At 50.0% G+C, this 14,708-nt stretch overlaps 1 protein-coding gene across 1 annotated transcript; it reads right to left on the reverse strand.

Moving 5' to 3' along the window:
- Positions 1-2,888: 2,888 nt before the first annotated feature.
- CCKAR (cholecystokinin A receptor) lies at positions 2,889-12,148 on the reverse strand. The gene is given in 5 exon segments (NM_001082383.1): positions 2,889-3,445; positions 5,706-5,833; positions 7,683-7,944; positions 11,057-11,308; positions 11,987-12,148. Coding segments are annotated over 5 exon segments (1,281 nt in total). The 5' UTR covers positions 12,099-12,148; the 3' UTR covers positions 2,889-2,918.
- Between the last annotated feature and the right edge of the window lie 2,560 nt (positions 12,149-14,708).

Here is a 14,708-nt window from a genome sequence, read left to right on the forward strand (position 1 = left end):
CAATAGGCTAAGCACCTGTTCTCCAAACTTTTTCTTTTCTCTCATTCTGGGTCTTAACACCATTTACAGGTGTAACATGTTCCCACCAGTAAGATCTTCGATTACACTCTCTCTACACCAACGAGAGAAGCAACCACTCACCCATCAGAATCTTGGGGGAGATGCACCGAGTTGGAGAAAGTCTTAGAATGTGTCTTCTCCTGTTGAGAATCACAGCTGTGAATGCAGAGAAGTCGCCCAAAGCATGGCAGGCGGGACGGGAGTGAGGCATGATGTTTATTGAACGCTCAGGGTGTGTGCAGTACTGGGCAAAACACTCCAGGGGAACACAGGGAGGGTCAACAGCTATCACCACTCAGTCTCTTGAAGACAACACTTGACTGGAATGGAGGGGGCGCCTGCTAGGCCTACAAGGACAGGTGTCACCAAACCCTAGAAGTACACACACATGCTCATTCACCGTGTCTGTTTAGGAGTGATTACCATGGTGACAAGAGCACAGGAAGCCACTGAGAGACACAATTTAAATAAAGAACAAAGATATGTCTCTCCATTCCATATGCAAGTTCCAGCTTACCACTCTGGTGATGAGCAGAAGCTACCAGAAGACACTAGAATTCCAGAAAATTGAGGACATTCTTTCTTAACGCTATTGTCCCCCACCCCATTTCAAATACAAATTAGTAACCTGCTTTAGCATGAGATGAAGGCAGTTAACTCAGCAGAGTACAAGAATAATGTACTTTTTTTTCAATCAGTAAGAATCAGACCTTTCCAAAGGTCAGACACAGACTAAAAGTTAATAGCTTTCTCCTTTTTTAATCTCCCACAACGTGAAAGACTTCCGAATAAATTAAGCGAACTTTATTTTTATCTTTCCACATCTGGAAAATCTTGTGTATATTTTTACACATTTTAAAATATTTTAAGGTAAAGTTGCCAGATGAAATACAGGATGTGTTTTAGTACATGAGACATAGTCATATGAAAAATTATCCATTGCTTATCTAATATTACAATTTAGCTGCTCATCTATATTTTTAGCCACTAAATCTGGGAACCTTGCTTTTAGGCCCATGCACCTTTGGAATTTCAGGGGTTCCCAATAAAGGGGAGCCTACTCTATCCTCATTTGTGTGCCAACACTGCCATAAGGGAAGATTTATTCTTTTTGCAGGAAAATTGTAGATAATGTAGGACTCACTCAAATAATGGAGACATTTCCATTTCTTGCCCTTACAATGTTTGCAGCACACATTTCCAGCTGTTGAATCTGCCTTGCACTCTTTGACTGGGTTGCTAGGTGACAGCACAATTAGAGTCCCACCTGGGGACCCCCTGGCTTGAAAAGTACCCCAACCCCAATAGTTTCTTTTCAGCACAGGGCCATGTGTCCCATGGCAGGCAAGTGTGATGGTGACAAATGATACAACACCTGATGCCCTACTCAGATCGCAGCTTGGCACTCCTACGCCCTTGTCCCTCTACATTCATGACCGTGAACAGCTGAGACCAGTGGCCCCTGCACACCACCAGGAGGACCAGGCCTGGCTCAGCAGAGGGTCATGGCCTCAGGACAACCAGGAAAGTTCCCTTCTCAGATGTCTGGGGACAGGAAGCTGCGGGCTCTGTTTACTTCCCACTTGTAAACTTGCTTCTGTCAAAAATGCCCCTGTTGCTTGATTTAATTGGAAAGGACTATGTTGGTCTAAAAAAAGAAACAAAGGAAGAAGTGCTGGTAGACTGGAACTATAGATACTGTTCTAGAAAAGCTCTTCCTAGTAGCTGGCTGTAGAGCTCACATCTTATCTTAAATAGAGATGTCTATTAGGGACTGAGGTTTCAACGCGGGTTTTCAAAGAAATGAAGTTCACATGAAACTCCAGTTGTGGTAGAAGAATGTAAAATGACAACACTTGTTGAGTTGTAACATCCATTAAATATTCTTTTTTTTTAACACACTAGGAGCATCTTTACATGTAAAGAACATATAACTATGTGGTTGGCTTACACATATACATAAACTAGCAAATACATAGATTGAAAAGCACAGACATTGAATCACGTTGGCATTCAAAAGCTGTCTGAGTCCAGCTGTGCCAGTTTCAATCCTGTTCCTGACTATGTGTCTTTGGCAAGGTACACATGACTTACAGCTCTCCTTCCTACCTGGTGGTCTCTGGAAAAAGAGGAAGTACAGGCGACTAAGAGAAATCCAGTGGAGGGAAAGGAGTCGTGAGATGTAAAACCACCGTATGAAGGCGAGTCAAGCAATATATATCATTACAGTAGAAAAAATGATTTCTATGCACCTTCTGCCCCTTCACACTCCCCGGAACAAGAGAACATTCCATCCCTCTGCAGGTCTCCTCTTCTCTTTAGAAACATAGGTACCGCATTCCAGCTTCCGGACCGTGGTCCTTGTGCGCTTCCGATGACCACGTGCTTGCTTCTCTGTTCTTGATCAGCCCCAAGATGAGAACATCGGGCTGTTCATTTATAGCAATAAATAAATGCCCGAGGGGTTTGCTCCTTGTTCCCTGGGTGGTGGCGTTTGAGCAGCAGAAACAGAGCATAGAAGTGTGTTGCTGTGGGGGGCGTGAGAGACCGCCTTAGTTGTTCCAGAACCTTCCAAAAACCTCAGTGAGGTCCACATCTGCATTTTAAACAAATGCTTGCCAACGACACCTGCAGCCTGGGTCCTGCTGGGGTCTTCCTGATGGGGCCCTGTTACTGAAACTGAAAATTGCCTTCCTTGAACTCGCTGGAAACCAAGCCCCGGGGCCCCACCCTGGGGCTGGATGAGGACGGATATGCGCACAACGCGGGGCTCCCGCTGCACCGCTGCTCCTGCTCCCGCTCCTGCTCCTCTTCCTCTCCCAGCCCGCCCCATGCACCTGCAGGGGCGGCCGCGCCGCTCACGACGGTGGCGCGGAGGCGCTCATGTGGCTGTACGAGTACCTGGACAGCGACGCCCGGGTGGTTCGGCCTTCCTCCTCCTCCCCCGCCTCTGCCCTCGGCCCGGGAGGCCCCGGGTTGGGGCAGCAGGGGAAGGTGGCCATGAAGCCGAGGCGGAAGCGCCTGTTCATGAAGCAGTAGATGATGGGGTTGACGCAGGAGGAGGTGTAGGAGAGCAGGAGGATGAAGGAGATGGGCGTCCCGGACAGGCGGCGCTCGGCCGAGACCGTGTCGTAGGCCCGCCAGGCGTTGGCGCTGAAGATGGGCATCCAGCACAGGAAGAAGAGGACCACGATGACCATGAGCATGCGGATTACCCGCTTCTTGGCCATCAGCGTGGCCGCCGAGCTGCTGCTCCGGATCCGGCTCACTCTGCCGCCGCCGCCGGACAGCTGCTGAAGCTCCAGCTGCCTCGTGGGCTTGGACCGCTGCAGGTAACACCCGTCATTGTCCTCGAACCGGCCGCTGCCTGTGCTGGCTTTCCTTTCTGGGTGTTGGGGGCGGGTAGAGGGAGGAAGCAAGGGCCATTACTTAGTGTTCGGGTTGGGACACGGCAGGCGGGAGGCCTGGAGTCCCTGCCTCCCTCTTTCAAGGAGGCCAACCAAAGCAGAACCCGAGGGTTGAACAGGCAACCTGGGACCTAAGAGGTAGGATTCAGTACAGGAGCCAGGACACCCAACCCCTTATCCTCCGCACCAAGACCCCCAGAGGATGCCGGGGAAGCCATACCATGCAGGAGGAGACTTCAAAAAGTTCATGGGAAATCCATGCGTTTCAAAGTAAACTCATCTTTTAAGATTTTACTTTCTGTATTCGAGAGGCAGAGAGAGGAGCAGAGACAGAGGAACAGACACAGAGCGGTCATTTGCTTGCTCACTCCTTAAAGGCTAGCATGGCTGGAGGCTGGCCAGGACCAGAAGGAACTCCCTCCAGGGTCCTTATTGGGTGGCAGGGACCCAGTGACTTGAGCCATCATTGCTGCTTCCCAGGGTGCACACTGTGAAGCTGGAGTCGGGAGCAGAGTGGGGACTTGAACCCAGACATTCTGATGTGGGGGTTGGGTGTTCCAAGCAGCATCTTAACCACTAGCCTCCATGAACTCAGCTTTTAATTCCATTTTTTGAGGGCCTTCAGATTTCTCTAGAAAGGGTGAGTGTCCTTTACCCAGAATGTTGGAGACCAGAAGTGTTTCAGATTTTAGAATTATCTTACGTGCCCTTTACCAGTTGAACGTCCCTAATCTGAGAACTTGAAATCCAATGTGCTCCCAAATCTAAACACAGCACTCACAAAGCTTCTGATTTCAGAGTTAGGAATCTCAGAGTAGGGGTGCTCAACATATGCAAGCATGCCTATGATAATAGAGCTTACTATAAAGTAGGTGGCCGGCACTGTGGCTCACTAGGCTAATCCTCCGCCTTGTGATGCCAGCACACCGGGTTCTAGTCCCGGTTGGGGCACCGGATTCTGTCCCGGTTGCCCCTCTTCCAGGCCAGCTCTCTGCTGTGGCCTGGGAGTGCAGTGGAGGATGGCCCAAGTACTTGGGCCCTGCACCCGCATGGGAGACCAAGAAAAGCACCTGGCTCCTGGCTTTGGATTGGCACAGTGCGCCAGCTGCAGTGGCCATTGGAGGGTGAACCAATGGCAAAAGGAAGACCTTTCTCTCTGTCTCTGTCTGTCTCTCTCTCACTGTCCACTCTGCCTGTCAAAAATAAAAAATAAAAAAAAATAAAGTAGGCACAGTAAAGGCTTAACAACAGTAACTATGAATGGAATCGAATTATAATAATATATGATAATAAAAATTATTTAAAACATGAGTCACTTATTTCAGGAATTTTCCATTTAATATCTTCAGGCCATGTGTGGCCTCAGGGCAATGAAACGAGGGAGAGTAAGGCTGCAGCTAAGGGGGCATGGCTGTAGTGGCTATACTAACTCTCTCCCTCCAATGAAAAGCTACTCAAAAGTAATAAAATCATGCACTAAATATAATATAACGTCTCTAACATCTTCCACATGTAGATTACAAGGAAGAAGACATGATTAAAGAATGAATATTCTCATCTTTCACCCTCCTTCCCTCAGCTCCCCAGGGGCAGGTCTTGCTGGCTCAATAGCCTCTAGATTGCTTTTATCGTAAGGAATCTGGATAATGAGAAAAAAAAATCAAAGCAGGGCAAAGAAGCTGGCGAGCCTGAGCTATCTACACAGGAAAGGCCGATAAGGGGAGGGGCGAGAAGGGGAGAGTTCTGTCCACACAGGTGTGGGGTGAATTTTCGTGGCGGGGAGGGCGCGATGCGTGGGGAAGGAGTGAGCTGTGTGGCAGGGGCAGTGTGAGCAGGAAATGGGCGAGAGAGGGCGGGGAAGGAGGTGACAGCAAGCGGGGCTCTGGGCCGTCAGGGACGTCTTCCCAGGTCTCTGGCGAGACGCACACAGGCTGCAGGTACGATGGGCTTTGGTGACTGAAGGTGGTCCACCTGAACAGAACATTCGGCGGGCCCTCTGCTTCTACCCGGCCTACGTGTGTTTTGTCTCGTTAGACTCTACCAGCCCCTCTGGAGAGGAATCAGTGCCCCATTTAGATGCGGAAATAAGACTGCATCCAAGACTGCCCTTACGAACCAGTCTCGCGATATTTTGGAAACCTCCAGTGTACGCTATAGACGCCCTGCGTACATTTCCTTAAGTGATGGAAAAGAAATTTCTGAATCCTTTTGGCATCCCCGCGTAGCTGAAAGAGTTACCTTTCGCAGATTTCTTCTGGCTAGCATCAAATTTTATTCCTTGGTAGAGCTCCAGAGAGATCATTCCGTACGCCACCATCATCACAATTCCGGGAATGAGAAAGAGGATGAGTAACAGGAACGTGTGCCTGATTAAATCAAAAGAAATCAAATAACCAGTGACGGTGGCCCTTCAGACCCTGATGGGAAGGAAGCCACAGGGCTCCTCTTTATGCTCAGTGGGACGGGATAAACACATTCATTACTGGTATTTAAGATCTTTGGAAGTTCCACGTCTGCAATGTCGATCATTGGAAGTTGTTTATGTCTGATCTTTTTTTAGAGAAAGTCTCTTAGGAAGCACTGGTTATAACAAAATCTTACAAGAGTGATGAGAGTATGTGAATTATATCTCAAAGCTGTTACCAACAATAGCAATAATGAGAACTTACACTCATTGAGGGCTGGTTATCCGTGCTACACACTTAAGTGAAGCGTTTTACGCCTATCACTACATCTATCTCATGTAATAACCTTGGGATAGACACTATTAGGCTAGTACCCATTTTAGAGATGAAGAAACTGAGACTTGAAGAGATGAAATAACTTGTCCCAAGTCACAAGAGGCGTGGCAAGGAAGGAGCTTGAGCCCAAGCATATGATTCTAGAATCTATGCTCTTCAACAACCATTGCACCCTCCCGTGGCTTCACAATGGAATGGTGGAAAGTGTCCTTGAGTTTGTACACTACATGGCATTCTGGCTCCTTCTGGCCCACGAGCAGCTCAGAAATTCCCATGGGTGTCCACTCCGCATGACCTGTGCAGCCGGCACCGTGGCAGACTGGCGCTAGAGTCTGACTGGTGGAGAGCTATGCCTTCTCTAAACACGTCTGATTCCTGAGGCATCACAGCCCCGCCTTTGTGAGTCTGGCCCTGCGTCGCTTTTGCAGTCTGGTGTGTGTAAGGCTGCACGATGAGGCCATAAAGCTGTCAGAGACTCACGGTGGCTGCGCCGTTTTTCATTCCAACTGGACGTGTTTTGATAAGACTCCTTTTCAAGTCTTGGAAATGTCTCCCTCTCGTTTGCAACCTGATGCTTCCTGCGTGTGGGTGCTGCTTGGTTGAAATAAAAAGAGCAAGGCAAATCAAGCCGTGTCGAGCCAGTTCCCTGCTCCTGAAACATCCCCAGAATCGGTAAGCGGAAGCCTTGCACGTGTGCAGCCTCTTTACAAAGTCATTGCTACACACACACTCTCGTTGGAACCTCACAGACTGCCAACGAGGCAGATTGAAGCAACATTTGTGTGTTATCTCCTCGTCAGGACAAAGCACCTGAAGCTCAGAGGGGTTAAGTGAACTCTCCCAAGGCTGCCCAGCGAGGAAGCCAGGGAACCAGCCAGGGGATCTTTCCTTTTTACTTCTGGCCAAGCTCTCGAGGCAAGTTCCGCAGCTGCGGCTCTGAGAAAAATTGTGTGGGACGTGGGCCTCACTGTCTTGTGTTCCTCAATCCTTTAGACAACCACAGCTCTGCAGTCTGAACCCCAGAGGATCACTCAGGGGCATCCTGCACTGTGGCTACGCATTGCGAGTTTGGGCAACTACATCTTCCTCATTGGTACAAGGGGCATGTAATAGTTGCATTAACATATGTGTGTGTATACATACACAAATATATTTTATATGTATATATAAAATCAGTTGCATTAATATATGTATATATATTTTATATATGTATATAGAAAATCAATTGCATATATATATATATAGGGAGAGAGAGAGAGAGTGAGAGAGAGAGAGATACAGCATTTAAAATAGAAGCCCTCAGGCCAAATGTTTGCTATCATTATTCCAGAACAAGGTTCGAATAACCCTTCTCAAAAAGCCCCCGGGAGGCTGATCCCCCTAGCTACTCTGGGCAAGGCATTGCAGGTTTTCATAACATTGCAGGATGAAATCAATGGTACTTAAAAAGGAAGAAAACACCACACAACCTTACCAGGCCTGCTGCATGACATCACTTGGCAGTAGAAAGCGGCACATATTTGCGGTCTGGTTGTTAGTTTTGGTGAAAGGCACCAAGTTGCTGTAAATGGGGTACGGAGTCATGATGGCGAACGAGAGGCACCAGGTAGCGGCAATCACCTTCAGGGCGTGGGATTTTGTCTGCCAGACCCGGGACTGCAAGGGTTTGCAAATCGCCCCGTATCTCTCCAGCGATATGGCTACCAGATTCAAGGTGGAGACACTCACGGAGGTGCCTGGAAAAGGAACAAAGAGGCTGCTTCTGTCGGCTCCGAGATCCTAAGTTTATTTGCACATTAGCCTTAGCATATCTGACCTACACAGGCTTGATAGCAGAGGGGATCACTGAGAACTCCAGAACGAGCAAGTGTGTGTGTTTCAAAGATGATTTATTCCCAGCTTTGTTCCAAAAAGGAATTCAGGCAGTTAAAGAAATACTTGCAAATACGTCTCCTCGCCAGTTCTGAGATAAGTTTATTGAGCTTTGATTACAGCCTAACTCCTGCTTCAGCTGGAAGTGCTCATTAATTAATAGCCAAGGGGCTGGAATGCGTGTCTACCCCAGAGCAGAGGGTTAGAGAAAGCTGAAGAAGAGCCCATGATCTGTGTGACAGAATCGGCTTTGTAAAACCAAGGACGCCATCGAGGGTCTGGGCTGGCAGCACTGAGGCTCTTTCTAAGAAATTTTAGTCTACACTTTTAATAACCGTGAACTATTCTAAATTTCAAAATGTACTTTGTTGGAAAAAAATATATAAAACCACCACACTTAAAATGATGGCAGAGAAAGCCCTGCGCTAGGGTTAAAGCTTTCTCTGGGTGGAGCTTGGATTTTCCCTCGCATCCATTCTGCTCTTCCATGTTTTGTGGAATGAGCACACATCACCATTACAGAAGGACAGACATGAAACACACCTCATGTAACATAAGCACTTGGGCATCATCAACCAATTCCCCTGACGCTGGTGCTGTACATGTATACCTGTCTTATCCCCTTAACTTTTCTTTTAGAATCCTTTAGCTGTGGATTCTGTCAATTCTGATTACCTCCTACCACGATTTCTTAAACCTCAGAATTAATGTAGATTTGGGAGGAGAGGTTTCAGTTGAGGTCCTTAGATCCTCACTATGTTTATGGATAGTAGTTGGTTCTCTGGGGGCCAGCACTGTAGCGTAGCAGGGAGAGTTGCTGCCTGAGACACCAGCATCCTCTATGGACGCTGGTTCGAGTCCCGGCTGCTCCACTTCCGATCCAGCTCCCTGCTAATGGCCTGGGGAAGGCAGTAGAAGATGGCCCAAGTGCTTGGGCCCCTGCAACCCATGTGGGAGACCCAGATGAAGCTGCTGGCTTCTGGCTTTAGCCTGGCCCAGCCTTGGCCATTGCGGCATCTGGGGAGTGAACCAGTGGATGAAGACTTCCCTCTCTGTCTCTCCCTTTCTGTCCGGAGCTGTGATTTTCAAATACATAAATAAATAGATAAATCTTTTTTTGTTAAAAAATCAATTATCTGAAACCATGCACAGAAACATCCTTTTTTCTTGAGATTTCTTTTCTAGCTTCCCTAGATTTCCTGTGGTCCGTGACTCTGAACCCAGAACTGGCACCTCTGGGTCCAGGCTGGGATTTGCTCGGTCTTACTGGGCTTTACCCCTAAAGAGTTGACCTGTTGAGACTTTAGCCTCAAACTCCAGAGTCCATTCTGTGTAAGGAGTCTTCCACAAATTCAATCTCAGGCAAGCATTCTTTTTGAATGTTACTTTTGCTACAAATTAGGAGTTTAATGAATTTTAACTGTTTGTAACAATTCTGGGGAGACTACAGAACTGATGGAAGAATCTAAGATACTAGAATTGGAACTCCAATCATTGGGGTATTACAAAATACTCTCAGGATTATCTTGATTTTCTTTTTGGATACTAAAAAAAAATGTATCGAGGTGAAATTCACCTAAGATTAAATTAACCATTTTAAAGTGATCGATTCAGTGGCATTCATCAAACACTCATTTCCAGTCTTATTCGCTGTACCCTGGGTGAGGTCCTCGGATGACGTAACCGGGAGACACCTGTGGTTGGGTCGCGACAGCCTACAGCACTGTGGAATGCTGGTCATTATTCAGCTCCCTTATTTCACACTGTTCCGTGTCCTTGGTAAGTCTCTCTCCCCCCTTTTTTCTTTTAAACTTTCTGAGGGCTTGGATCCAGACTGCCACGTCCTTGATAACTCGCCCATGGCACGGGGGTCAGTAATTCATCAGCGCTTTGTCAGCACTGGATCTTGCTTCCTCCGTTTAGAAAAATACAGGCATTTAGAGCTTTCTGGTCAATGAAGACTGCCCCAGCCCAGCTCAGCACCGCGTATTTTATATGGTGTGGGTCAGAACAAGAAGCAACTCCTCCTCCTTTCTCACCTCTCCTTCTCTCCCAAGTAGGTCTCAGAATGGGCCAGCGCCAGAGCCATCTGGCACTCAGAGTTTGTGCAGCATCAGGAGCACTACAGCAGCCAGCGAAGTGAGGCGGCAAAGCCACTGGTGTGGTGGTGCCTGCTAGTCTGGGTTCAAATCCCAGCTCTGCTGCGTACTGCCTGTGTGTCCTTAGGCACCGAATGAACCTCTCTGTGCCTCTGTTCCCTCTCTGGGTGAGATCAGAAAGAATGAGTGTGTTTATTCCATAGGGTGCTTGGGAGATAAAGTGAAGCCATGGAAAGAAAAGTATCTGGGGCAACGCTCGGTGCATGGCAAGTGCTGGGAAACGTTAGCTCTGTGTGTCTCAGATTATCCTCGTTTTGACCGACCTAGGCAGAGAGCCACAGACTCCGCCAGGCAGCGTGCACTTAGTGGGCCCACAGCTGCCCTGGGGGCAAATGCAACTCCTCCTTCCTCTCTGTCCGAGGCGGCCTCAGTCCATGGGGTGATAGGCTGGGAAGTGGATCTGAAGAAGAGAACCTGGGTCTGTAGTGAAACTGCTTTTAAAGCAGCGCCTGTCCCCAAAGAACAGATGGGCCAAAGCTCTGCCCACCAGCCCTGGAAGGCAGGGCTGCCACGGGGTTGAGATGAGGACTCAGTCAAAGCTTCGAGCCACCTTGAATCTCTCCCTCCAACAGCAGCGGGCGAGTCAGCCTCCTCCTGGTTTTCCCACCAACTCCCTTCTCTCTCGGAAACTGGCCTGGGACACCTAGGGCTGCGGCCTGACTCCTGGGGCGGGAGGGGACTGAGCTGGGCACTCGCACATGGCCGCACGCAGCCAGCTGTTGGCGTGGTGGCCCTGGGCAGAGCCCCTCAGCTTGTGGTGTGAGAGGGCTGGGGAGACCAAGGGCAGGCTCGGGGCACAGCACCTGTGGCAACTCACCCATCAGGTAGGTGGTGGTCTTGCACAAGGCGCTGCCGAAGATGAAATCCTTGAGCAGGTTGGGGATGAGGTTGAAGGGCATACAGAAGAGGCACAGCATGAGGTCGCTGATAGCCAGGGAGAGCAGGAAGATGTTGGTGACGGTCCTCATCCTCTTGTTGCGAATGAGCACCGTGATGACCAGCGTGTTCCCCAGCACGCTGAGCAGGAAAATCAGCGAATACAGGAGGATCTGCACTGCCGGCTGCCACTCTGCAGAGAGCCCGGGGAGAGGGACGAGGCGGAGGACGGAGGTTATGGCCGCGGATTCTTAAAACCCTGGCGCACAAAGCGAATGCCTAGTTCCCGCCGGCTTTTGCTTTTCTTATCTCTTCCCCATTCCGGGGTGCACATCGGTGATCCCAACTATTCCTGCACTGACAACATTGGGCAGAAACAAACGGAGGGCAGTGCCCTTTTCAAGGGCTGATTTGTGAAAGGATCACCCGGGAAGCACCTTTTAAGAACACAGCTTCTCAAGGGAATGCTGGTTGCCTTCTTGGCTCCCTGGGATGCATTATTTCACCTTAATCACTTCTTCACCCTGGTGTCGCCCAAGAAAAGGCTACCACCCCACAGTGACAGCACCTTCCCCGTGAGGCTCCGAAGTTCAAGCCCAGACACTTGTAGCTCTTTCTTGCTGCCCTGGCTCACCCTCTCCCTGCTTGTGTCACCCCCAAGTGCTGCCCACAAACCCCCCCAGCTCCCCCATGGGGAACAATAAGAGCGTTTGTGTCTATTCTGCCTTTTGATCTTTTAACCAAACTTCTGAGCACATGACTGTCCAGCCTGTCTCACAATGGCTTTGTTATATTTGCTTAATCAGCCTCTGCCGATTTCTCCCTCCACTCAACAGTTTTTCGAATTCAAGCAGCAGCCCCTGGCACCTACCTTTGGAAGGAGGGGGCTGATCCAGGCAGAAGAGCGTCTCGTTGTCGAGCCCGAGTTCGCAGGGAGGAGGGATGCCGCTTGCATTCCCCAGAAGGCTGGCTACCGCGTCCATCCTCGCCTGCTGCTTCCCACCAAGTGCTGCCGGCTAGGGAGCTGCTCTCCCGCTCAGCTCATTCTTCTAATGACCCAGGAGTCTCCCGCACGCAACCTGCTGCGGAGGGCCGGGAGGGGGGCCTTTGCAGGTGTGGGCTTCTGCAGCCATTCCTAAGGGGACTGGAGTTCCCCAGCCTCAGTCCAGCTGGGCAGGCATTTGCACTGCTTGGGGGGTGGGGCAAGGAAGGCAGCTGGTGCACACCAAACCTGCTCCACCTTCCAGGCCTACCCCTCCCATTCCTGGGCCAGTCTCAGGGCCCTGAGCACAGATAGCCCTGGCTGTAGGTTAACCCTTCCTAGAGTGTGGCTGCTACAACACACACCCAGATAGGCATATACACCCACACGCGTTGAGCGCACTACCCCGGCACCTCACTTCTCTGTATTGGAACCTGTCACCATCCCAGACACAGGCAGAATGAAGACCAAACTGGCTGTGTGAGACAGGTCCAATTAGCATGGTAACAGATCCGATAATGCAGTCCAGCAGGACTAAAGGACACACAGGGACTGCCTTCCTACCTCCTTATATAAAAGCAATTAGAGCCTTTTTAGCTCTGGAACCATGCCCAGCGAAATGTGTGCATAGAACTGCTGGGTGGTTGTTAAGCTGTTAGAAACCACAGTGTTATTTCTTGTGGTCTCTGCCCTTGTTAACCAGAGGACGCTTTTCCGTACGTTCCTGGATGCTCCGACAACAGAAGTCCGTAGAGTTCCCACGCATTCATTCATGCGCTCATGGAGCACATATCCACTGGAGACACTCAGTGGCCAGGTAACTTTTCAACCTGTCAACAAATGAGTAGTAAGGTCATTGCAGATGTGTTAAGCATTAAGAAGGAGGTTAAGGGGCTGGCGCTGTGGCACAGCGGGTTGATGCCCTGACCTGAAGCACCAGCATTCCATATGGGCGCCAGTTCGAGACCTGGCTGCTCCATTTCCGATCCAGCTCTCTGCTGTGGCCTGGGAAAGCAGTAGAAGATGGCCCAGGTCCTTGGGCCCCTGCACCTGCGTGGGAGACCCGGAAGAAGCTCCTGGCTCCTGGCTTTGGATCGGCGCAGCTCTTGCCGTTGCAGCTAATTGGGTAGGAACCATCAGATAGAAAACCTCTCTCTCTTTATGCCTCTCCTCTGTGTAACTTTGACCTTCAAATAAATAAATAAATCTTAAAAAAAAGAGGTTAAGCAGGCAGATGGGATGGGAAGGAATGGATGGGTGGGGGCTAACTTAGATGAGACAGGCGAGGCCTCCCCGGGGAGGGGACCATGATCTGAGAGCTGGGAGACAAGGAGGAGGAAGCCTTGTGACGATCTGGGGAGAGCTCCTTTAGCAGCGGTCACAGCAAGTGCCAGGGCCCTGAGCTGGGGATGAGCTTGGCCTGTTTGAGGACCAGGTAGAAGCAGGAGTGAGTGAGGAGCAAATGATAGAAGGTGAGGTTGGAGATGGGGACCACCTTGGGCGGTGGGGGAATCTGGGCTTTCCATGATGCTCTGTAGTGGCTGAAAGCCCCTCACCCACCCAACACCCAGAGGGGCTCCTTGGTTCCGACGCTGGTGAAGGCAGATGACGGCCAGGACCTGCATTTCCGACACACTGCGGGGCAGAGCTGAGACTTGCTGTATTTCCTGGGCACCTCTGGGGCCCTTTGTGCACTGATAACGCTTCCGAGGGTTCAGCTGCAGGCTTGGTCCTTGCCAGATCCCCGTGTGATGAGAAGAGGCACTTTCACTGCTGAGGCTTTTGATGTGGAGCTGGGTGGACCGAGTGGCACCTCATTTCTTTGAAGCCATAAACACCTCCTATTTGGGGTACTTGTAAAAGTGGAAGGGCTGTTGGAAAAACTGCAGGCAGTTATTAGGAGGGCACGCTTTGGCATCAGACAGACCTGGGATCTAATCCTGTCCTCACTTTACCTGCCGGGCAAGGCTGAGTGGGCTCCCTAAGCTCTCCAAGCCTGGTGCTCTTCATCCATCACAGGGTAATCTAAAGGACTCCTTAGATATTTGTTGCAAAGATGGGCCGGTTGATTCGAGGAGTGTCTGCCACACTCCATACATCGTGTTCCATACATCGTAGATGGCAGTATGAACAGCTCTCCGCTGAGTGGCTGTTTTCCCTGTACAAGTGCGGAAACAACCCGTCTGAAACTGAGCTTGCTCGCCAGTAAATAGCCCATGACAATGCCACCCAGAGATCTGCATGTCCCCTGGAGAAACTCACAGCCCCAAGTGAGGGCTGGGGTGGGTGTTGCTGTTACAGCCCCAAGAGCCAGAAGAACAAAGGGCTGACTGTTGGTCCACACTGAGCTGAAATGGAACCCAATTTGGGGCGGTCTCCCTCTAAATATTCTGTTCTGGTTTTTGCTCTCTGGTTGGCCCAATGCAGGCCAGGGAGGGAAGAGAAGCTGGGGAGGATTTTATAAACTCACAAGAAGGGATAGCATGTTTGAGTGCTGTATTCCGAAAGCCTTGGTACTCGTCTGGATTCCCTGGGGTAGGGATTTTAAAGATGGGGTATTTTGAGCCTCCCCTCCAGAAAATCTGATCCTTCAACCCTGGTCCTGGGGATC

Source organism: Oryctolagus cuniculus, chromosome 2, assembly GCF_051225735.1.
Source record: "Oryctolagus cuniculus isolate XC-2025 breed Fujian yellow rabbit chromosome 2, ASM5122573v1, whole genome shotgun sequence".
Lineage (NCBI taxonomy): Eukaryota > Metazoa > Chordata > Mammalia > Lagomorpha > Leporidae > Oryctolagus > Oryctolagus cuniculus.